Source organism: Balaenoptera borealis (genome assembly GCF_965194805.1).
Source record: "Balaenoptera borealis genome assembly, chromosome: 5".
Taxonomy (NCBI): Eukaryota; Metazoa; Chordata; class Mammalia; order Artiodactyla; family Balaenopteridae; genus Balaenoptera; species Balaenoptera borealis.
The window spans coordinates 60708184-60734421 of record NC_138862.1 but is presented as its reverse complement, the minus strand read 5'-3'; the positions used below and the strand labels follow the sequence as shown (position 1 = coordinate 60734421).

Below are 26238 nucleotides of genomic sequence, written 5' to 3'. Positions count from 1 at the left end.
GATTTCCAGGGGAGCAGTAAAAACAAATGGAAAATAAATAATAAATTTTTCATGTCGTGTCTGTAACTGCATCTCTTTTACAGGCTTTTTCTTTACACTAGTGCTTCTCAAACTTTAATGAATAACCTGGGCATCTTGTTAAGATGCAGATTCTAGACTCAGCAAGTCTGGGGTGGTACCCAAGATTCTCCATTTCTAACAACTTCCAAAGCGAAACTGTTGTTGCTGCTCCTGGTCCATGGCCCATACTTTGAGTAACACAGTTTTATAAAATCAGTTACGTAAACAGCATCTGAGATTCAAACAAAACACACTAAATAATTAAATGGCAATTGCTTCAGAATGGGATTTGACAGAATTTGAGATGTGCTCTTCTGAACACTAAATATGACAAGTTCTAGAAAGATTGACTCTAAGTGTATTACCTATTGCTATACAGTATAATTATTTGCTTAAAACAGTATCAAACATTTATTGTGCTAATGAATCTGAAATCTGGGCAGAGCTTTGCAGAGACAGCTTGTCTCTGTTCCACATGGCATCAACTGGGACAGCTCAATTGGAGATTGGAGGAGCCACTTACAAAATGACTTGCTCTTAGGGCTGGCAAGTTGATGCTGGCTTTCAGCTGGAAGCTCACCCAGGGCTGTGGGGCAAACTGTCTTGGTTCCTCTCCATGTGGATCCCTGCAGAGGTTGCTTGGGCTTTCTCAAAGCATGGGGACTGAGTTCCAAGAACAAGTGTCCCAAAAGAACAAAATGGAAGTATGTCGCATTTTTATGGCCTGACCTCGGAAATCACATAGCATCACTTCTGCCATACTCTATTAGTCAAGGGAGTTACAAAGGCCTACTAGGTTCAAGAAGAGAGACATAGACTCTACTCTTGATGGTGGAGTGGCAAGGTTCTAGAAGAGCATGAAGGATGGGAGATGTAATTGTAGTCATCTTTGAAAGATACAATCTGCCACACTCAACAACCCAAAGTCCTTTTTGAACAAATTATAAATTAATTAAGATACAAATTTCTCTAATTCCATCCCATCCCCATTCCCTTTTATATGTAATTTGGGGAAGAAGAAAAGAAATAGAATATTGGGGGAGAAAATGAGAAAAAGGTAAAAGAATAAAAGACTATCTGATGGAGAGTAGGAAAAAACAGGAAGAAAATAGGTGGAAAAGTGAAGGTGGAAGTATAAAAAGGAAGTAAGATAGATGCAAGCACACAGAAAAGTTGATATAAATATGAAGACAGATATCACTTATTTACTTCCTTCCCTACTCTTACTCTGCTACCTGTAAAAGAGTGGAGTGGGTACTAATCTGATTGGTTGGGAATCTTCCACTGTAACTTGGTGCCATTCTCTGGTAAAAAGAAGAAAGATTCGAGCCCAGTACTAGACAATAAAAAATGAATTGACCTATTTTTCTCTTTCATACATTTATTACAGCAGCAGAGTGAATTCAAACATAAAACCTAGGGCTTTCTCATCTATGGCAAGACCACCGTGTCATTGGTGAGGAATGGGGGCTGGGATTAGGAAGATGCTATCATACTACCTGGACCACTTCCTGCATTTGCCAAATTACCTTTGCACTCTACAACTTGAGGTCTGATTCTAGTGAAAAACATACCAAAGGGCTATTCTTTGATGGTATTTATGTAATTTAATATCATCATGCGAAGTGAGAGAGTAACACTGACATATATACACTACCAAATGTAAAATAGATAGCTAGTGGGAAGCAGCTGCATAGCACAGAGAGATCAGCTTGATGCTTTGTGACAACCTAGAGGGGCGGGATAAGGAGGGTGAGAGGGAGATGCAAGAGGGAGGGGATATGGGGATACATGTATACATATAGCTGATCCACTTTGTTATACAGCAGAAACTAACACAACATTGTAAAGCAATTATACTCCAATAAAGATGTAAAAAAAAAAAAATTGTCATGATAATCCAATCTACCAGTTCACAGTGAAAAATCTTAGTTATGTTGACACATGGAAACAAAATGTCCCTCTGTTCATACAGGGCCCTGAAAATTGGCTCCCCACACTGTCCTGCTGAGTGTGAGCTCTGTGGAGGCTTAAAGTGATGTGAGAAAGTCATGTTGCACTCCATGGTTGGTGCTGAAGGCAAGATTCCTGTGATGAAACCAAAGAACTGCTACCCTGGAGCAGCATTTCAAAGACTAGAGGGGAGTATTTCTACCACAGACTTCACACCAATTCCCTTTCAAACAAAACCACATGCCTATGTATCAGACACCCACCACCTCTTAATTCTTGCTCTAACCCTCCCAGTTCAGGTTCAAAGTATGAAGACTTCCCTGATGAAGCACTGTTGACTGGATCATAAGATGTTCCAGTCATGCTACTGAGATGGGTTCCTGGAAGGAAAATGAGAATGATCTATATTTTTCTTGATTTCTGCCCAAGCATATCGGTTTTGTAGGCATCCTGGAGTCCTTCCCAGAAGGCAGGTCTCCAAATCTTCAATGCCAATCACGAATAAGAGTTCTGTTTACTTAAAAGATTGAAACTTGTTCAGTGTTGCATGAATGGAAAGTGCCAGATTAAAAGGAGCAATTGCTGACTGTCATCTACATTGAAGTCCTGAGAGAAAGGACCCCCTCATTCACCACCCACTTTCCGTTCCCTAAGGCAGTCAGGGAATCTACTAGAGAGACAGTTGAGTCGAGACTGAGTTGACTACTTAAATGTGTGACTTTGGGCATGTCGGTTAATTTCCCTCTTTATCTTCCTTTGCAATTTGCCAAAGAAAGGCATTACAAAAATGCTGAGGAAAATTCTGCCAGCAACATTTATAGCTGCCCTGTGAGGATACACCATGTACTCTCAACACAGAAAGTTTAGAAATGTGACCTTTCCTGCTACATTCATGCATTATCAGAGCAGCATTATCATCAGATATGATATCACCAAATGTTAAAGAAAATAAACATAGGATACTCAAAGTGGAACCATGATGCTGAAAATGAGCAATAAGACCCTGAGCTCATTAATACGATTCTGCTAAATTCTACTCGTACATTCTCTGCTGTTACATACCAGACATGCCAAACCTCGACAGTGCATATTCTCTTGGTCCCCAAATCCAAGGGAAGAAGAACCTAGGGGTTTACATTCAAGCTGGAAATTCCAGTTTTAGGGCATATTCGATATATTTATGCCACATAACAGTACATTTATGCCCCATAAATCATGAGCAACCTTGGATATGGCACCTAACCTCCCTAAACTTCTGTATTAGTTTGCTAGGGTTTATGTAACAAAATACTACAGTTTGGATGGCTTAAACAACATAAGTTAATTTTCCCACACTTCTGGGGGCTAGAAGTCCAAGATCAACTTGTTGACAGGTTTGGTTTCTCCTGAGGACTCTCTTCTTGGCTTGCAGAGGGCTGCCTTCTTGCTGTGTTCTCATGTGGCCTTTTCTCTGTGTGTGTCTCCCTGGTGTCTCTCCCTCTTCTTATAAGGACACCAGTCAGATTGTATTAGGGCACACCGTAATGGCCTCATTTTTACTTAATCACCTCTTTAAAGACCTTATTTCCAAATACAGTCACATTCTGAGATTATGGATTTGGGGAGGATACAATTCAATCCATAATAGCCTCTGTAAAAATGGTCATCATGAGGATTTATGTAAGATGCAGATGGGAGCATGAATTAGAAAATGCCTTATAAACTATAAGTCACCATAGCAATATTGTATCATTGATATCACCATTTTTGTCATCATAATTATTATTCTCTATGACATATTGTCAGTCTCCTGGGAAATCTAAATTTTCCATCTTTGGAAGAATTGTAGCATAGCAGTTAAGAGAACATGCTCCAGAATTAATTGATGTCAGATCCAAATCCTGGCTCTACTACTTGTTAGCGACCTTGTGTGACCTTCAGAATTTATTTTAACCTCTCTAAGCCTCAATTTCCCTATTTATAAACTAGGAATGGAAAAATGGTACCTACCTTTTAGGGTTGTTGAAAGGATTAAAAGAGAGAATGCATTAAAATGACTGGCTACTAGTACATGCTCAATAAATGATGGCTGTTATTAATAGCAATATTTAGACCTTGCTGTTGCTGCCTTTCTCAGCCAGCAGAGGTCTCTATCATAGTTGAACTGGGACTAGCTTCCGCATGACAGTCTGGACTGCAGCTGCCAAACATATCCACTGTTGGCAGAGAAAGTAGTAAAAGAATTACCACCCTTTCTGAAGGAAGGAAAAGAAATCGAAAACAAGAAAGTAGGGAATAGTTAGGATTCCATGGTTAAATGTTATATGAACAGGTGACAATGAATTAAGATTGTTTAAGTTCTAGTGCTGCTTCAGAAACTGACTTTCACTGACTGCCCTTCATCGCATCTCCCTTTAGCCAGTTCTAAAGTTGAGTTTTTAAAAATTACTCACATATACCTCAGAAAAGCAGTAAGAATGAATTAGCAAATGTTATTGTAAAGTTCTCTGAAAACAAGGAGTGCCACTAAATAAACATTTAACATTTCTCACAGTATTAAACTTATTTCAACTTTATCACCAGTTATACTTCATACCTCGGTTTTGCTTCTGCTGTAATATATTTCCTTTAACCTTCTTTTCCAAGACAGGCTTACACCTCCAAGTTCAATTATTCTGTCAATTGTGTTTTAAAGTGCACTGATTTCTATTAACCACTTGTGGTATCAATTTGTTGATCTGCTCATTCTTCTGAACCAATCATCTTTACACCCACCAAAAGCTGGAATGACAATTAAACTGAGGAAGGTGAGAATTATTCAAGAGAAATTAAAGCATAGAAGTAAAGACAGTGGGAAAACTGAGATTCAAAAGAGCACTGAGGGGAAAATACACATGTACTAAGTAGCATAGCACAAAGTATATAGAGGCACAGAGGGAAAAGAGAAGAGCGAGGTGGAAAACGGATCCTGCTACACCTCTCTTTCAGCACCAAGGACAGAGCTTCTGAAGGGCTGACCCAAGCAACGTTCAGTTTAGGGTCCCTCCCAAATTCTCTAGAGAAAATGATGCATTCGAAAGCAGCTATGAAACATGCAGTAAGGTCTAATAGGGAAGCTGGAAGAGCAACACACAAGTGATTTCACCTGAGAGGCAAAAATGGGTGATTTTCTTTCTGTTCATTTCCACAGTTTCTGTGTCCTGGGAAAGGCAAAGTTTGCTTTGCTTAGGCATGTCTGCTGTTAGTAAATGGCTGCAGGAGCTGAGGTGCTAAACCCCACAGTCTCCAGAAATCAGAAGAAATTTTCAGGGTAAGTAGTTTTTCTTTTCATTTCTAGTTTAATACATAGTGTTTTCCTGAGAGGTTATTTAAGCAGTTTGGGGTTCTGTGGTTCTCTGAGAACATGCATTAAAACACTGTATCCTCTCTTATTTAAAAACCTGAACCCCTGAGGAAACTGTTTTCATTTTCTTCTCATTTTGGGGGCAGTAGAAACCTGTTCTCTTTCTCTTTTTTTTTCCCCCAAATTAGATCCTCATGGGCTCTAGAAGCTCTATCAAGGCAGAATTAAAAAATGGAAAATAAAAAGCTGTTGCTATTCCTGAGATTTTTATTGAAGTTGATTGTTTTCCTCTTAAGGGTTTTACTTAATTGGAAGGGTCTGTTATTTTAAATTCCCCAATTCAGCACCCTGGTAATCCAGGGCTGAGGGTTTGGAGAGGCACTGTTTTCAATGGTCTATTTTAAGTCAGGCTGTTTCCAAGTCAGAATCCAATTATTCCCAACAGAGATATGCAGTACTTGAGATGATAATTGTGTATATTTTCTTTACTGATGGCATATGATTTTGAGGGTATTGTTGTTGTTTAATTGTAGGACTTTCGTTACTTACTGTAGCTTATTGGGTCAACGGAAGTTGTTGCAATTAGTCATTTTTCCAGTTCATGCCTTTAGTTTAATCAAATACTATCAAAATGAATGCACAAATAATAATGCAGCAATAGCAAAGTGAAACTTGGATTCTAAACACATTCTGCATGCCTGTTTGCACTTTACAGGTGAAGCCCTTTGCTTACTGACACTAAAAGGTCAGTAAAATGTCTGTCCATGGGTAGGAGTGAAGAAGCGCTGCTTGACATAGCATTGGATCTCTTGTAGCCAAAGAGAAGCAGATACCATATGAGAAAGATTCTTACTCAGACACATGTTTATTTATAGTTGAACATTTTCAAGGGTCTGCTTGGCTAGCAGTGTGCAGGGATGTTGAGCATAGGAAACACTGACAGTATCCAAATGCATGTCTGATATTAAAGAATCTATACAGAAGCCTGCTTATTATGGAATATGAATTTAAACAAATACAAAGTAGATTTTACCCAATACTAAATTCAATTTCTAATGTATTGAAGTTTGTCATCAATTAACATTTGCTTATTGATTGATTGAGTAATCCATTGAGTTCCCCATTTTATCTCTGAATAGAATGGTAGGATGCTCAGACATTAGAATTTGTGATGGAAAGTGGGTATGCTCTGCTTTACTGGGCAAGTTTAATGAAGAAAAACTATATTACCTTAGCTACTGGATCTCAGTAACCAGAAACGATTTTTCTCTGTACATTTGCCAACAATGTAGATGTGCCCAAATATATAAATAGGCTATGTATTTCAATGCACTCGTGAATTTTCAGTAGGAAAATAAACTAGACAGCAATTTTCAAGAATAAAGTGCCATAGAAATGCTAAAGACTACCTCTAATAATAATGACAATGTAACTCCCACTGTTTCTATGTGCAGTGTGCACCTGCATTGACTTCACTGAGTTTGGTCAGGTCATGTGCACAAGATACTCTGAAAAGGAGAGGTTTTAAAATTAGCCGCCATTTCAGGTTTGTCTCCTTCACCCGAATAATGGGGAAGTTAAGAACATGGAGTTCTGGAAACAGACAGATCTTGGGTTGAATCAGCTCCTTAATTACTGGTGTATGACCTCAGCAAGATACTTAACCTTTCTGTTACTTACTTTCTTCAACTGCAAAAATGGGGACAATAATAGCACCTATTTCCTTCATCAGGTTGTTGTGAGGTTTAAATAAGATAATGCTTATAAAATGTTAGTTATAATTATTCATTTTTTCAGGCAATATAGCAAGTTTGCATTGAAGCCCCAAGCCAGAAAAGTTCTTAGAGGTCAGGAGGTAACTGAGTGAAAGTTTAGAGATGGCAAAAGACAGAGATCTGTGATATAAGTAATTGGTCTTGTGACCCTGCTATCAAGGAGTCTTGTTCTGGGTTTAGGAAAAACCATTTCTATCTGGAAATGACTGCCCACATCACCTTCCACCCCCCAGCATAGACACATTAAATAAGTCACAAGTTTTGGATTTAGGGAGACACAAGATGAAAGTTGGGTTCAATGTAGCCCCCTACACATTGTGTAATCTTAAGAAAGTTACTGAGTCTCAATTTTTTAATCTATAAAAGGAAGATATCAATATCCACCTTCAGGGTTACTATAAATATTAAAACAAGGTAATATCTGTGCAGTACTAGTAGTGCCTGGCACACAGTAGCAGCCAGAAGTGGTAGTGAATATTGTCTTCAGAAGGAGGTTGAGAACCCAAGATGTTTTTGTTTTTCTTGTTTGTTTTTTGCTTAACTTGATAGCCTTGAGGAAAGAGAACAAACAATTAAAACCCTGTAAATCTTAATAAATAACTTCTTAACAAACTCAGTGGGAGCCTGGTATGGAACCAGGAACCCAAACGAGGCAACCTACAGATAGATGTTCCAGGCAGACTGTGTTCCACACTGAGGGACTGAATATCATCAAATCAGGGTGTATGTCATAGCTGATGGGGGCCTGACCACACTCTGTCCCCCTGCTTTTTAAAGTAGATTATGCACTCACTCTAAGAGATGCTAGAATAAACTATAAAGACTGTGTAAGAAATTCAAAGGCTCATTAAAATTTGTAAGTAGTATTATATATAATGATTCTTAAAAGAGTAAGACCAGCAATATTCTTCTAGTCCTTGCCTTCTCCACTTTCTCACCTCCATCCACTCTTAACTAACACTCTTTGCTGAGGTCATCAGTAATCTCCTAATTTCCAAGTCCATTAGACACTCTGCAGTTGTAGTTTATTTGACCCATTCACCTATTCCCACTTGCCCTTAAACAATAATTTTAAGTGCAACAATAAAATAACAATATTTTAAGTGCAACGTGCCAGACATTATGTTAGAGCCATGAATCCCAATGGGGAGAGCAATTTTGCCCCACAAGGGACATTTGACAATGTCGGAGACTTTTTTCACTGTCACAGCTGGGGCGAGGGGAAGTGCTACTGGCATCTAGTGAGTAGACGTCAGGGATGTTGCTAAAAATCCTACAATGCAGATGACAGCACCCCCTGCCCCAACAATGAATTATCCAGCCCCAGTTGTCAACAGTGCCAAGACTTTACGTATATAATTTTATTTGACTGCGCAATAACCCTATTGAGTGGGTATGATTATCCTCATTTTGCTGATGAGGAAACCAGGCTATCATTATGAATTACTCAGAGAGTGATTATCAAGTTAATGAATTCTCCAGGCTCTTTACTTCTCCTGCCTGAGACCAGTTTACTATCTGGTAGCATATCTATCGAAAGGAGAAAGAAAGGAGAAAACCCAGCCCAGTTCTGTGTTACATAAGCAATGCTGGTTAAAAAAAAATTTTTTTTAATCTAAGGAGGGAGGAAGTTGGAACAATGAAGCTGAAAAGTGGGGAGTAATCTAGCATCTCACTCATTTTCTGCTTTCATCTCCCACACCCACAACTCATCAGGAACTGCCTGGGCAACCAAGGCTTACCCCCACCTGCTGCTCTAAAGAATCTAAGAGCAGAGACAGTGCAATGCAAAAAGTAAGTAAATCAGAAACTCATGCAATGGTGATTCCAACATCAGGCTCAGAATTGATTTTCAGAGTTGAGGGTTTCCCTTCGTATAGTTAGTCATTGACACTTAGCTGTACTATTTTTAAGTAGCTGTCAAACCTCAGCAGAGTAAAATGTCCAGCAAGATGGTAACAAATATCCCAAGGTTTTATGCCTCCCTCCTACCTGACAGGGAAGATGAGGCTAAGACATCATGAGCCAACTACAGACCCTAGGAAAGAGTGATTTCTGGCCATTGATTTCCAACATGGCCCAGTTGCAGAAGGAAAGGCGTTCTGGGCCTGAGCCTGCCTCGAAGGTGAAAATATCCTTGAACAATCAGAAAGCTTTGTATTTTTCCAGAAGCTCTTGGCAGCAACAGTGCAATCTCCGGGGTAGTGGCTGCCCTTCTCTGAATAATGAGAAAATTATAATTATTATCAAAAATTATTATTATGCTTTAAAATATATTTAGTGCAAACAGTGTGCCAAGATAAAGAACAATTTTTTTTAAACAATTCTATGAATTCATTCCAAATCACTCGCCCCTTACAATTATTTGTTCATTTTAACACTTTCACATTCCAGGCTGAAACATTCAAAATGGCATACAGAATGACAGCCAGGATTAAGCCAATCTCCTAATCAAAGGAGAGCAGCAGTTAGCAGAATTGAGAGCAAATCCTGGCCACCAAGCCAGCCTCTACCTCTGCCACAGCCTGGAGCAAGAGTTCCCATGGAGGCCCATATACTCCATGTCTAAATATTTTAGTTATAATTAACAAACACCATTGAATGAAATGTTTACTCCTCCTACCTTGATAAAGGCACCTTCTTAAGAATCTGGAAAGCCAGATTTGAATTTAGGATTCCTGGGCCTTAAGAGTTCCATACAAAATGTGAGAGGGCAGGAGAAGCTGCCCCACCCGACATCCTGTCCCAGGGACTCTGTCCTCCTCTCTCCACACCTTGGGGTACATCCAAGCTATTCATCTGAGCTCCTCCAAACAGCTACCCCTGGAGCCAACGGGTCCCACACATACATGCCACAGTCTTCCTTCAGGGTGACAGATCCGAAATGAGGCTGGTGTTGCCCTAGAAATAGGCTCCAAGCAGTTTGGGCAGAGAATCCTGTGATCTTGGTACCAAGAGTATGGTCTAGAATGGGAGTGTGGACTCTTGATGGATCTGCTCCTTGGTGCCATGGGAGAGCATGACCTCATCCTCTAGGAAGGATATGACCAGATGGGGTCCAATGTGGAGCCCTCGGAAGCACAGAGCCCAGGGCAGGAGTCACTCTTACCCAAGTCTCAGGGTCATACCATAGGCTATAAGCCTTGTGCTTCCCCCAGCATGTGGCTTTGATGCACGGCTACCCTTGGCACAAAGTCATTTCCATATTTTTCTTCAGGACACAATGACTTTTGTCCCCCACAGACACACACAAACCTGGCTTTAAGAGCCCAGAGTCTCTTCTGGCCCCAACAGGTTGGTGTCATGGGGGCAACCAATGGGCTCTGTTGCCTTTCCCACGCTATGTCCAAAGTCCCCATGGTTGGAGGATTGGCTTTTCCCAGTGGGCTAGTGATGTGACAGTTGCTATGGCTTTCAGATGTCAAAGGAGGGCGTTGGAAGGCCTGCATGCCAGTTCTGCCGCTAAGAAGCTGTGACTTAAGATTTGTTACTCATCTCTCTGGGTCTCAATTTCCCTGTTTGAAAAGTGAGGGCATTGGACTAGGTCAGAGATTGAAAACTGGTGATGCATGGGTCATTGGCCCATGGATGTGGGATTTTGGGGTGGAGGGGGACGGGAGACTTCATAAGGCTTAAATATTTTTTAAATTAGTAATGAGTCTTTAAAAATTAGGAGGTTTCAGGAATTCCCTGGTGGTCCAGTGGTTAGAACTGGGCCCTTTCACTGCCGTGGCCTGGGTTCCATCCCTGGTCGGGAACTAAGATCCTACAAGCCACATGGTGCAGCCAAAAAATAAAAATTAGGAGGTTTCAAATAAAATTTGGTACATGGATTTTCCCTAAATATAAAAACCACTGTACTGCCTCTAAACCCCATTATTCTTGAGATTTTCTCCCACAGCCCAGTCTCCCAAGCCCACCATGTCCTGCTACGTAAGACCCAAGAGAAAGAATGGGAGATTGAAGGAAGTGAAGGGAGGCAGGGAAAGGCAAATGTGGGCAAGAGAGACGGGGAGGGAGGAGACAAGGAGAGGGTCTGGGAAGCTAAGAGAAACAGACCAATCAGAGAAAAAGAGCTGACACTTGCATAGCTTTCTAGGTGTCGGGGATGGCTGTCAACGTCTTCCATATGTAATAGCTCATTTAATCTTCACAAAATCCCTGTGGGACGAGTTCCATTATTTCCCCCATTTTACAGAAGAGGAAACTGAAGCTCAGAGAGGTGAAGTTACACGCCCAAGACCCCAGAGTTCGGAAGTGGTAGAGCTGGGATTCTAATCCTGCAACAGCCCCCACCTCACTCAAGAGTCCAAGCACGGTTCTTTCAACGGCCCAGCACGACCTCTCAACCTCACACCCTTCCACTCTGCCCCTGCCTCACGCGGCTCTTTCCACTGGCCTCCCTGCCGTCCCTTCCACCTGCCAGCCGCCCTGCCGCCCTGCCTTTGTACCTGCCGTTCCTCCTGCTCGGCCATCAGCACAGTGGGCTTCCTCAGGTCCTCCAGGTCGTGACTCAACTGTCACCATCTCCATGAGGGCTTCCTGCTTACCCAAGTGCTCACACACACACCATCCTCACCCTGTCCTCACCCCCTTCCCTAATTTTTTGTTCTCCAAAATACATGTCATCATCGAACATACCACATCTTGGATTTATCTTGTTTATTACTGTCTTCTCTGGAATGGAGGCTGCATGAGGGCAGGGATTTTTATCTATTTTTTTCATTGCTGTATATCCAGGGCTTAGAATAGTGCCCAGCATATAGAAAGTGCTCAACAAAATATTTATCGAATCAAAAAATCAAAATATGTACCCAAAGCAGCCAAGCTCCAAAGAGTCTGACTTGACCGACATTGTTTTCTATCTCCTCCCAGGAAACGCGTCGGGGTCCCTCCTCTCCCTCCGGGCTATGGCGCCTCTCAGCCAGCTGGGGGGCCACATCAACACCACGTGTGCGGCAGAGAACTCCACTGGGGCCAGCCGGGCCCGCCCACATGCCTACTACGCCCTCTCCTACTGCGTGCTCATCCTGGCCATCATCTTTGGAAATGGTCTGGTGTGTGTGGCCGTGCTGAAGGAACGGGCCCTGCAGACCACCACCAACTATCTGGTGGTGAGCCTGGCCGTGGCTGACCTGCTGGTGGCCACCTTGGTGATGCCCTGGGTGGTGTACCTGGAGGTGAGTAGGTCGCAAGTGCAAGCTGCCCATGTGACCGTGCTTGTCTTTGTCTTCCGTGAGCTCCCGGCGTCTGGGGTCAGAATGCTCCCTGCCATGATCCAGGGTCTAGGGAGGGAAGGAGAGCTCCTGTCGTTCTCCCTTTCATGAGGGAACTGAAGGTCCTGAGAGCAGCATTATTCCAGCATCACTTGCCCACGTCAGAACCAGGGAGCTGGGAATGATTCTCTCCCCAGGCCTCCAGCATCCAGGTGACTGGACTTGAGTGATGGGACTTGTCCTAGAAATGCACCAGGCTTACTCTCTGTGCCAGTCATGTTGCAAAGACACGGGGGTTGGGGTGGGAGCAGTCCAGTGGCCATCCTCAACAGTGTTTCAATGTATATAGGGGTGGCGATGTGCAGGAGGCATGTAGGGGCCGAGGAATTAATTTAAAAAAAAACAATTTTCTTTTTTAACTGAATGAGAGGAAAAGAGAGCAAGAACAGTCTGCAGATAGATCAGACTTCTGATGGTTCAGTTGCCCTCGGACTCAGCATTTTCCTCCTGGGTACCAGCTCTCTGCAGACTCTGCTTCCAAAGGAAAAGACCAAATTTATATTTTTGGTGCCTCCCTCACCAGTTAGATAATGCAGCAGACCCTGGAGAATTCTGCCGGAGAGAAACATTTCTTAAATTTGAAAGTATTTTCATTTGAAAGTGCAAAACAGAGTCAGGAGGTGATCAAGACAAAACATCCATTTGCTAACAAGGAAATCAGGGTGCCTACACCTGTTCAAGAAACAGATATTCCTACCAGGAAAACATGCAATTACTAAAGAGTTTTTTTAAAACCCTTAATATCCTATTAATATTTCTCCTCTGCACTGTGTATCATTCTAAAAAGGTATCCAATGAAGGCTCAAAATGATGCCACGATTAAGAGAAATTAAAATTCATCAAGTTAATATCTCAGTTAATATTAATAGTGAAGATGACAGTTAATTAAGTATGACATATCACAGGAGAGCAAAAACCTCGAACATAGACTGCTTAGGCGAGTAACCATATTAAAGAATGACTGGGAACTAAAATTAGACTTATGATCTCAATGGGGAGACATTAAGGAAAGAAATCAAGGAGATAGAAAAGGAAAGGAAAAGAATAAAAACAACTAGGCTGATTGGGATAGATTTAAAGGCTAAGGGAATACTCAGAGAAAAAAATATGCATTAATTTTTCCCAGTTAGGATTATCCTGATGTCAAAGGGTCTTGTAATTATCTTGACTTTTCTGTCAACCCAATTAGGCTGAGACATCCTTGAAGTCAGAAGCTATGTCTTTGTTCTTTTTTTCCCTGTAGTCCAAACATACTACCTGGCACATAATATGTACTAAATAAATATTTGATGTATGAATGATTAAATGAATCTGGTCTGCAATGTATGCGTTAGATGGGCCATTCCTGCTTATACCATCTGCAGCTACATCTATTGTTACAATGAACTATTTACTTTTATTTTATTTTTTAATAATGATACTGAAAAGGAGTTAGAAGTATATGATGTTTCTGTTCAAGAATGAGGCAGACTTTAGGTGCTACGACCCAGCGTGGATGGATTAGTCAGTGATTCAGAACACCACCACACCCTGCTCAAAAGTGTTTCTGTCCATCCCTATGCATTACAAGGATTCTTAAGTCTGCCAGAAGGATGAATGTCAGAAAGAAAGGCAGGAAGAGAACCTTCACTCAGATAAGCATTTTAATTGCCTCTGAAATAAAACCAGGCTTTTGGTGTCTGTGCACTCAGGGCACTCATTGGCTGGTCATTTGTGATTGCTTCCAGGCCTCTGAATGGATTATATTGGCAAACCTCTGTAGATACTGGTATAGGAGATGGACGTTGTGACCTTCTCACACTAGATACCCCTGGCATCCCCTTCTAGCCACACCTGCCAGTATGGGTGGTACGCCCACTCTACTGCTGAGCGTAGAGGAGCAACTGAGCAACAGAGGGCCAGCATGAGATCTTGCCAAAGGCCGTAGTGGACTCTCTGCAGGTTGTATCTATGGGTTTTCCCCTGTGAGAAGAGCTCTGGTGGAGCTCTTGTTTCCCCCCATTAAAACCAAGATGCCCTCTGTCCAACAGGTTATTTATAACAGGTAGGTGTTCAGTAATCAAGAATACGGTCACATAAGTCTAAAATCATACAAAAAAGATTTGGGGGAGCAGAGACATCTCTCCACTGGGAAATGGGCTTTGCGACCTCTTTTTGGTCCTACCCACTTGCTTCAAGGCTCTAGTAATTGCAGCTTAGTATCTCTACGTCACTTCCCCCAACAGTCAACTAAGGGTCTGTCTCAATAAAAGACAGAATATGACGTTAGGTAGCCATCATTAACAGACAACCAGTTAAGTTAATAGAAGGCTCTATTCCAAAGGATCAGGTCTCCCTATCCCACCCCAGTCTGTATATTTCCCTTAGTCTTAAATGCCTGCCTGCTTTCTGTGGACCTCAGAAGTAGACTGGGTGCTTTAACGAGAGAAAAGAGCGCTTTGAGCTCTCAAAGTGATCGTGAATACATAAATTCACATGTCTCAGAGAAGAGCAAAAAGTGTTACTCTCACTAACTTGTCCTAATGATGAGTAGCTGGTCTAGTAATTAGAAGATCATACCACAGAGCTCCCTTGAAAAGAGGAAAGGACGCAGTGTTGACCACAGGGACTGCTGGAGGTTTGAGGGCCCCCAGGAGGACAGAACAAACATGAGAAGAACACCATGAGGGCGCCAAATTGGCTGTCAAATTCCCAGCTTCCTGTGCTTTGATTTGAATGTATCCATCTTGTTTGAAGGGAATATTGGCTCACATTGGCCAGACCCTTTCCTTCAGAGGAAAACTGGCTCATAATGACAGACACCAGTATATACGAGTTATGTTTTGACTGTAAATATTGGAAAATTTGACTCACTGTGGCTTAAACAAATAGGAGTTACTTTTCTCACATAAACAGAATTCTGGAGGAAGGAGTTCTGTTGGTATTGGTTCAGCTGCTTCAGGTGTCATCAAGGACCAGACTCCCATTCTTTCTGTTCATCATCCTTGGCAAACCCACTTCCTCATGCTACTCACAAGAGGGCTGCCATAGCTCCAAGCATCATGGCCATACTCAAAAATAGGATGGGTGGGGACAGCAGAAAAAGAAAAAGTAAATAAAAGCCCTTTCGCTGGAGTGGCTTGAAGCATCTCCCTAAGGAACTTCATTTGTCTAATTGGCTAGACCTGGAACATAAGGCCACTTTTAGATGCAAGGGAGGATAGAAAAGGAAAAGTGAAAATGTGGGTTTTATTAAAAAAGAAGATGTGGGGGTGATGTAGGCAATAAAATGTCATATAACTTTGTGCTTCTGCTGGAATTCACTGGGATGAATGTTATTCTGATGCAGGGTTGTGCTATGAGAACAACTCAGAATTGGGAATCAGAAGGCGTGGAGTTAAATGAATAAAATGAAAGTGACAACTACACTTTCCCTACCTCACAAGGTTGATTTAGGCTCAACTGTCACCAACTGAAAAAATGCTTCGATACTTAAAAAGTGTGATCTATAAATATCTCAGTTTAGACAATTTTATTGTTAAGTAAAAGAAACCTTAACTCCGATTGACTTAAACAATGAACAGAATGCACTGGCTCTCCTACCAGCAAGTTTAAAAGTCCTGTGGTAGGGTGGACTGCAGGCTCGATTTGAACAGGGCTCCAGTTCCATTTCTCTACAATTCTCTCAGCTCTGTCTTCTTCCATATACTGACCTTATCCACAGGCAAAGGGTAAGCTATAGACCTCACATGTGTGCACCATACCATTCACAGCAAAAGAGAAAATCCATGTCCCAGAATTTCTAGTAGAAGTGTCAAGATGTACTTGGATTGGACTGGCTTATGGCACACGATTTTCTCTGAACTAATCACTGAATAGAATAGTCAGTTTAGCATAGGTTATGTGTACCTTCCATAGGACACATCAACTGCTCAGGAATCTCAGGGATTCCCAGTGGAATCCAAGGACTATTGGAAAGAGGAAAGAAGACAGTCAGCAAGTATGCACCACAGTGGCCTTCGCTGGTACCATTCTCATCATGAAGGTACACTGACCTTCTTCAGTTTCCTCAGTCCTCAGGCCTAGCAGAGAAGTTGAGGATAAGAACCCTGCAGGTGACCTCAGAGTAAATTATATTCCAGAGGGCCCTGGCCTGGCCATCTCTGTAATTCAGTTTGCAGCATTTTCATGAAAACTCTTTTCTGTTCTGTACCAAACAGTTCTATCTCAGATTCCCTCTCAAGTTTTTAATTTCCTGCTCTAGAAGCTGCAGTCTGTTTGGAGCTCCCTCTCTAAGCACGAACATTCCATTTTGTTCCAATCGGTTAAGCACCTTTTGTGATGTTTAACACATTTGTATCAGGGCAGAAAGGCAGCGTAAGCAACCAGGGGAACATTTAGAATACTAAACTCAGGGTACTTGGGTCCCAGTGTGGACTGGAGAAAAGATTTGAGGGTTAGGGAATATAAACAAGCAAAAAAGTGCCAAATGGGTTCAGGCAGGGAAACTCGCCATAGAGGGCCTGATCGAAGGTCAGAGAGTGACGACGGGAAGGGGCAGTGCTGTTTTGGGAGACAGGTGCCTTTGGACTTGTAATGATATTGATTATTAAAAATAAAGACTTTTTTAAGAAGAATTTTACCATTGTTCAAAAAACCCCAGATGATAGCAATTTAAAATCTCCCTACTGGAAAACAAAAGCAGGAGCTTCTCACAGTCTCTTCACCAAAGTCTGGATTTTGATGGAAGTCATAAGACTATGAAAGCTGGAAGGGCTTGGAGAGTATTTCTGCTGTCATTTCTAAAGTATGATCCAACCTCAAGAACATCCCAGTGACTGGGATTCTCTGTGGGCATGGGCCTCAGGGTCTGCACTTTAAAAGAGCTCCTCCGTGACTCTCATGAACCTCAACTTTGAGCTCAACCTTTATTACGGGGAGCTACTTGTTCAAAATACAGACTGATGGGTCTACCCCAGATTTACCAAACCGGAATTTCTAGGGGTGGTCCTGAAAGTCTATAGCAATTGTAACAAGCCCTTAGTCCCAGGCCCATTCCCACCCCAGCTGATTTGTGCAGCCAGCTGACCATCTGCTACAAACTGACAGGTAGGAACCACTAATCTGTAAAAACCCCATTTCACAGATGAGGAAACTGGGATTCAGAGAAGTGAAAAATCCTCATTTAGTACCCTATTTTGCCCCACAGCAATCCCCTCCTGCAAAAAAAAAGAAAAGAAAAGGAGGAAGGAAGGAAGGAAGGAAGGAGGGAAGGATGGAAGGGAGGGAGGGAGGGAGGAAGAAAAAAAGGATTTCAAATGCGGCAAACAAAAATGGAATGAAGAGGCTAATTAGAGAAGTAATTCCATCTTTGCTCCTTGGATATCTCCCCCAAACAACTAAAAATCCATCCCTTAGAACAGGAGTTCTTAACCTGGGGAGTCCATCAACCTGGATATAAATAAAATTACTTCTTTATTTTCACTAAACCGAAATTAAGCACTTCCTTCAATTATGAATGTCAGCATCAACCCACAGCAGAAGAAATCCTTAGCGTCCCTGGTGGAAATCACAGATATTTGTATTTTCAAATCGCATTACAGTTTTTGCAGACCCCGAAATACCATTTACACTCATCAGTGCTTTGAAACTACTAGGTCTTGTCATTTAGTGCATTCTTAAAGAATCACATATTTTTTAAAAAAAATACTTTGGTAACTATATTTTGATATAATCACTATCCTTTGTGATCCACTGTATTCTATTTCATGCATTTAAAAACATTCTTCTGGGCTTCCCTGGTGGCGCAGTGGTTGAGAATCTGCCTGCCAATGCAGGGGACACGGGTTCGAGCCCTGGTCTGGGAAGATCCCACATGCCACGGAGCAACTAGGCCCGTGAGCCACAACTACTGAGCCTGCGCATCTGGAGCCTGTGCTCCGCAACAGGAGAGGCCGCGATAGTGAGAGGCCCGCGCACTGCAATGAAGAGTGGCCCCCACTTGCCGCAACTAGAGAGAAAAGCCCTCGCACAAAAACGAAGACCCAACACAGCCATAAATAAATAAATAAATAAAATTTTTAAAAATAAAATTAAATAAAATAAATAAATAAATAAAAATATTCTTCTGAGAAGGAACTATGAGGCCAAAGGCATCCAAGGGATAAAGAATGCTTAAGGAGCTCTAGGGACAACCATTTCTTTCTTTTTATATATATATATTTTTAAAATTTTACTACAGTACAGTTGATTTACAATGTTGCGTTCATTTCTGCTGTACAGCAAAGTGACTCAGTTATATATATATATATATATATATATATATATATATATATATATATATATATATATATATATATTCTTTAGGGACAAAGTCATGCTCCCCACACCCCCTAGAGCCAGCATTTCCCAACCTTCCCAGGCAGCAAAAATCACTGGAGGGACTTATTATTCTGAGTAGGGCCTAAGAATCATTTTAACAAGAGCCTCAGGTGATTTGGGAAACGCTGCCTTATCAGAAAATTTGGGAAATGCTGCCTTAGGCTGTGTCTGTTGAAAATCAATAGCCAACTTCAGTACCTGAAGACACTCTTGCTTCTCCCACCTTCTGTATTGCCAAAGGGAGTTAGTTATATTCATTAGCAAGTGAGAGTAACACCATCTGCCTGCTGTTTAATTCCAAAGTGAGTTATTCATTGAAATTTAGGGAAAAGGTAGAATCATGTTTCTAAAAAGCCTTAAATCAATCAGATTTTTTTTTTTTTTTTTGCTTTGCTTTGCTTCTGCTTTAATTTCAAAAATCACTTTACCTTTCATGTTCTCCCAACACTCTGTAGTACTCGTCTCACTGTCAGCACTTATCATATTGTATCATAGTTATTTTCTTAGCGTCCATCTCCTGGGCCCTCAGTTCACCCCTTCCCATTCACACATGATTCCCCCTAACACACAGACACTATATTCTGAGGCCCTGGGAACAAAAACAGGTTTAATTCATTTCAGTACAGCTACCCCAGCAAGGTATCAGCCCTATAATGGGCCCTCAGTGAACGCCGGCTATGTGGGTGGGTAGACGGACCAATGCCAACTCTTCTCCCTCCTATGATATGAGAAAGGAGTTAAACTGTACACTTCCCAGAAGCAACGTGTCGGGGTGCTGACCTCTGAGAGGCAAAATAGAGTAATGTTTGATATTAAGGGTTTGAAATTCCAGCTACTTTTACTAGCTGTGTGTCCTTAGGCAAATTATTCAACCCCTCTCAGACTCCATTTCTTTAATCTATAAACTGGAGAGAACATTTACCTCATTTCCTTGCTGTAAGAGTTACTTAGCATGTTCTTGGCCCTTTCAGCTCTTTATTGATCGTTCACTATTATTTACTTGGCATGGAGGACTTAAGTATTTCCATTACACATCCCACCAATTAGGGAAAACCAAGTGATGGCACCTTAGCGGGAATTACTTAAATTAGCTAATCAGGTTGTTGTCTTCTTGACACTTAGCTGAGATCAAGGAGTGAATGGGGATTTTGCTGGCAGAGTTGGAGACAGGATGAGAGGAGAGCCAGAATGGGGTAGCACAGTGGGGGCCTGGAAGCCAGGGGGCAGCTTGAGGGCTTTGGTCCTTAGGGGCTCAAGAAACCAGGGACCAAAGAAATCTGCCAGGTACATACTTTCACTAGGCCCCAAAGTCAGTAACCCCCACTGTTTTGTGCTGTTTTTCTACAACCCTGAGATACAAGCAATCAGAAGGAGATGTCTCATTCCCTAGAAGGGGGTTGATGCGGTCTGCCACACAAAGATCCTTGATGGCACATGGTTTTCTCCTTCTCCCTTGTGTCCACCCACTTCCATCCCTTTCCAACAGCTGCCCCCTCCTCGCCTGACACCCCCATACAGCAGGTGTGTAACAACCTACATTCCAGTGCCCCATCTGCCTCTATAGCCATGCCTCTCTGGGCAAGGTACTGAACCTCTCCAAGCTTTAGTTTCTTTCTCTGCAATGAAGATAACAATAGTCTTCTCTCACAAGACCATAATCAGCAATAGAGGCCATGTATGTAAAGTTCAGACATCGGTAATTATTAGATTTAACACAGATTATGTCAGAGACCATTCATTCTGTCAGAATATATTTGCAGGCTGGGCATTGCTCTAGGAGCCTGGATGCAGCAGCAGACAAGTAAAAGTCCCTGCTCCTATCAGGTTGATTAAGTTGCAGTCATTTAATCTCCTATCAAATAAGTGTATAATTTGTCCTCAAAAAGCTTTAAGAGCATATACAGTTTTTAAAAATTCAGGTATCGAGTTATCAGAATCTATGTTTCAAAGTTATAGAACTTTCTGGAATGGGTCATATGGGTTGGTGACACACATAGATTGAGTTCTCAATAAATGTTAGCTTGTATTAATGATATTAGGATCTCATGATGCTCTCTAGTTACTTTATTTAAGAATGCCTTGCTTCTCCAGTTCTCTTCAAGAACAGGGCCTGAAGATCTTTTTTAAAAACCTCTTAAAACACGTAACAGGGCTTCCCTGGTGGTGCAATGGTTAAGAATCTGCCTGCCAATGCATGGGACACAGGTTTGAGCCCTGGGCTGGTAAGATCCCACATGCCGCAGAGCAACTAAGCCCGTGCGCCACAACTACTGAGCTTGCGCTCTAGAGCCCACGAGCCACGACTACTGAAGCCAGCACGCCTAGAGCCTGCGCTCCACAACATGAGAAGCCACTGCAATGAGAAGCCCACACACCCGCAACGAAGAGTAGCCTCTGCTCACCGCAACTAGAGAAAGCCCACACACAGCAATGAAGACCCAACACAGTCAAAAATATATAAATTAAATAAATAAATAAATAAAATTTAAAGCACATAACATACCCTCCTCCAATGAACTAAGTATTAGGAGTTTCACAAGCACTTGCTTTATGAATGAATGAATGGACAAATGAGCAAACAAATGAACGAACAAACAGAACATCCAGCAAGCCTGCAGTTTTCTATTGTTCTAATGATCCTCTCTCACCTACACTGTCCCCCAACATATGTACACAAACTGGCACTCACAATTTTGCAAAAAAAAAAAGTGGTTTTTCCCAATTTAAGATGTAAATTGCATAGTAAACATATGTTAAAAGAGATTTAGTATACAAATTTTACCTTTTGCAAGAAGCTTTTACAGCATACAACTGTCCTATGGATTGAGCAAAACCATCTTCTATTCTCCTCATTCCTCTCATTGTGTTATGACTATATATGTCCCTTTAAAAAAGTTTTCATTCTCAGAATTCCTTTAAAATTCATATTAGGCTTTTATTTACATAGAGCCAAATGGTTGGACTAAAAGAGAGAAAGTAAATCCACAACTAAATGAACAAAAATGATGACTTCATCACTAGTTTGAACTTTTCATTGTTGCTTTTAAACAAAATATTTTTGGTCAGAGTTTCTCATAATAGAGCTTGGAAATGACCAAATATAGGGAAAAGATCAAATGCTGAAAAGGAAATAAATCTAAGGGGAAAGAAATTAGTAGGGAAGGGGAAAGAGAGAGAGCCTTTCAGGAACTTGCATTAGTGCCATAAAACAATGATGTATAGTCAAGTGGCCTGGTGATATAACCAGCATCTTGGATGAGAAAAATTAGACAGAGGGCCAACAGCATCTTCATGCACTACTATTTGTAGTTTTTTTCCTTGAGAAGCCACTTCAGAGGCTACTGTACCTATGTTTCACTCCCTTTTCTCTTAAATAGCCATTGGGCCTGCCCAGCAGAGATAACATGAACACCCAGCTACAGCCTGGGGTACAAAGCTTCACAGGTTTCCCCTTGAGAACCGTGGTGCCCAAGAATGGCAGCCCCAAGGGCAGGAAGCTGGCAAATGCACAAAAGCCTTGGGGCCCCAAGAGTGGCATTTGTGGATGAAAGTGATAATCTCCCTAGCATATCTCTCTGGCTCAATTAGGTAATGTAAAAAAAATTTTAAATAAAATAGAAATGTGCTAGAATATAACTTAAATTACCTAAATTCCTGACTTACTTATAAGTGTTACTCGGAGGAGTTATGGAGCTTGGAACACATGTGTAAATGCGTGAGGTCAGAACCATCCTCAGTGATTCCGTGAATAGTAAAGAGGATCTGGGCCCCTTTCCAATGCCCTGGACACACCTTCCCCCTGACCTCTTGGTGAGTGGGACCATGGTGACGAAGGCAGGCACACTGGCACAGATTTATTTTACATAGGCTCTTGTAGATGTTGTTAAAGCTTCAAAACCGGAAGCCAGATAGATTCTCATTTTGGAGGTAAGTTTTATGAAAAATGTGTTCTCAGTTTATTTCCTGGTACATGGTGAGCTCTCCACTGGGCGGAGGGCTTCAGAGAGGTAGTTTTGGCACGGTGCACACATCTGGCAGTCACCCAAGTTCTTTCACTCCCAGCTGTGCATCTATGGGCATATCACTTAACCACGATGAGCTTTAGTTGCCTCCTGAGTTTGAACCAGATCAGCAATTCACAGACCTTGGTGTGATGGGAGACAGGGGGGTTTATTTATTTAAAAACGAAGATTCATGGGCCCGAGATCCAGAGACTGTGACTCAGGAGGTCTAAGGAAGGGTTCAGAAATCTACATCTTTCATGAGCACCCCCCTGTGGACCCCACTTTGAGAAATGCTGGACTAATTGATTTGGAAGATCCCTTCCAGCACTAACATTCTGTGGATTTGTCCTTTCTTGGGCGACCAGTCTTGGGCAGCCTGACAGTCCCTCGATGCCTACCCTTGGTAATGATGTTGTACCAACAGGGAGGGCATGTCTGCGTCTGTGCAGGGCAGCCTAGGGAAGGCGGTAGAGTTGAGTGGGTAGTTGTCTCTTCGCTGGGGGGAAACACTAACATCCTTGTCTCTGATACCCAGGTGACAGGTGGAGTCTGGAATTTCAGCCGAGTTTGCTGTGATGTTTTCGTCACTCTGGATGTCATGATGTGTACAGCCAGCATCCTGAACCTCTGTGCCATCAGCATCGACAGGTAAGGCTGGGCTTCCCTTCCAGACTTAGGAGAGAGGTGGCCTAGGTCAGGTGGCGAGGGAAACCACCTAGGGAAGCTGCTCTTGCTATATTCAAGGCACAGGCTTCGCATCTGAGGGCACTGGGGTCACTGCCATGTACAACTTAACTCTGGGACATTTTCTTTTCTCCTTTTTTTCTTTTAAGCGATGGTTTGTAGGTGAGAGGAAACTCCTGTGACAGGAGAGAAATAACTATCTTATGAGCTTTCCTTTCCCCCAGAGGATTCTGGTTTTGCTTTTCCAACACCCTTGGGGCTTTTGTGATTCCTAATTTTTTGTGGGGAGAAAGGGTGAGGGGGACAAAGAGGTGAGATGAGCTGACACAGGAGAGACTGTTCCTATTGTTATTCTGTTTTGGCAAAGGGAGGGAGATAGAGAGAGCAGGGGTGAAAGACAGAGAGCGGAGAGAAAAGCTAGAGAGCTTGGGAGTACCTGTGAGGGGGGAGAGAGGAGTGGAGAATGGTAATTTTAGAAAATGTGGCTGTGCCCTATTTATTTATTTCCTTCATAGAGTTTAAGAAAAACAAGTAAAGAACAATGTTTTTTAGAATTGCCTTTTGGTTGCTGGAGTGGATTTCTGTGATTTTGACTAGAGCCTTCATGTGTTCCACCAGAGTAACATTATTCTCTGTCCCTAAGAGTGTACCGCCCTGGCTCTGGGGACCTCTGTTCCTCTCTTCCCCTCTCTTTCAGTTTCCTCTCCTCTTTCCCTTTCCCCTTCCTGAGTGTTAGATCTGCCATGGCCCCCAAGGACATCTCCGGGCCCACTGAGCGCCCTGGGGAAAGGAAGTCACTTTCGAGCTTATGGCCCCTGTTGCCAGTCAAGAGCCTCTGATCTTCCCTTCTCCGAGTCCCCGTCCACCTCTTCTTTTCCTACAGTCTCTCCCAGGAATATTATCCATCCACTCCATAGCTCCAACAGGTGACCCCAAATAAAATTCGCCATATATTGCGAATTTAGCACATCTTGCTAAGGCACGACAAAGCCTTAACTCATTTCCTCTTCACAACAACTCTCAGGTACTATTACTATCTTCATTTCCAGCTTCTTAGACTAATTGAGGAATTTGCACAAAGTCACACAGCTGATAAGAAGCAGTGCCAGGATTTAAATTCATGTCTATCTGACTCCAAGTTAACAATCTTAGGCTTTGTGCTAAGCCTCCTCAAATCTCCAGCCTCACCCCTAATTTCTCCCCTGATGTCCAGACCACATTACTGCCTGGATATACCACTGGCTCCTACAAGACAAAATGTTGAAAACCAAACCATCAAACCATCACCACACCGAACCATCTTGACCTGATGATCTCTTACTGACAACATCATTCTTCTGAAAACTTGGATTTTGTTCGACTCCTTTCTCTTCCTCATCTCCCACATCTAAGCAATCAACGCTTACAGACTCTATTTCTGAAAGGCTTTCTAAATGTGACCCATCTTTCCTTTCTTACCTCACCTGCTTATTTTGGGCTCCTATGACCTCCCACCTAGACTTCTGCCACAGCCTCCTAATTGGCCCTTCAACCACTCTCAGAATTATTCCCCCAGAAGTAAAGCCCGAATGTCTATTGCCCTACTCAAAACCCTTCAGTGTCTCCCTGGCCTGTGGAATAAAAACTGAAGTTACCTTCACAGCCTAAGATTCAAAGTTTTCCACAATATGGCCTCACGTTACTTTTTCAATCTCATCTCTTTCTGGGTTGCCCTCTAGCCCTCTCATGCTCCAAGGCCGATCACACTGGCCCCCTTTTCCGTGAAGCCCTTCCAAATGTCTACAGCTTAATTCAGTCACCCCTGTACTCTCACAGTGCTTCCTCTGTAACCATGTTGTGGCATCTCCAGGCTCCCTTTGCAGGAGTCCTAATGCACGTCCTCCTCATGTCCCCAAGTGTGACATTCACGTGACCCACTGTTGTGCCCTCTGTATCAACAGCCCTAAACTTCCTTGCATGTGTGTAACCAAAGAATGGGCATGAAAACCCTATCCTCTAGTGATACTGCAAACCCAAACAGTCAACTCGGTGGTTTTTTGACTTTTATCATTTGCTTGGCTATCACTTGACTATTATTACTTGATTGGCTAGCCTGAGAGGGAAAATTAAAGAACGTGTCCATAATGCTGAAACTAATACCATTAAAGAATGTGTTTTAAAAAAAAGGGATACAGTTGCATAACTCTGTAAATATACCCAAAAAATCCACACTGATTTGTATACTTAGATGAATTGTGTGGTATGCAAATTATATCTTGATAAAGCTGTTAAACAGTGAAGGGATAGTTAGTGATTTTATAATATTTTTAGCTCTCTGAGAACAGAATTCCTCCAATAACATCTAAGTCTTTTGTGTGATTTCCGGACATTTAGTACATGTTTTAGTACATGCTTTCAGAAATATATCATTTACAGAAGTAATAGACTGCATCTGGTTTGCTAGATCATCACCTCCACCACCCCAAACTATTATATCATCCTAGTTCCTCATTACCTGTGAATCTCCCTGCTCTGCCTATTACAGAGCTTTGAACAAGGAATATTAAACCAGGGAATTTCCCTGGCGGTCCAGTGGTTAGGGCTCCACGCTTTCACTGCCGAGGGCACAGGTTCAGTCCCTGGTAAGGGAACTAAGATTCCGCAAGCCACATGGCGCGGCCAAAAAAAAAAGGGAATATTAACTGAATCCTGAATCCGGTGGTCCCTGCCTGAGGGTAGCCAATGCTTATACCACAAATATGCACCTTCAGAAAGGACATGAGAGAGTAGGATCAGATCAGCCTTGGAGGAGGGAGGGAAGAACT

General features: G+C 42.2%; 1 protein-coding gene and 1 long non-coding RNA gene across 2 annotated transcripts in view; one reads left to right on the top strand and one right to left on the bottom strand.

The window, feature by feature from the left end:
• Positions 1-26238, bottom strand: part of LOC309630065 — a 62787-nt gene that overhangs the window by 28363 nt on the left and 8186 nt on the right. The window lies entirely within an intron of this gene.
• The window catches only part of DRD3 (dopamine receptor D3), a 39298-nt gene continuing 25045 nt past the window's right edge, over positions 11986-26238 (top strand). The window contains 2 exon segments of the mRNA XM_082394812.1: positions 11986-12290; positions 23286-23398. Coding sequence (XP_082250938.1) covers positions 12021-12290; positions 23286-23398 — 383 coding nt within the window. The 5' untranslated portion in view covers positions 11986-12020.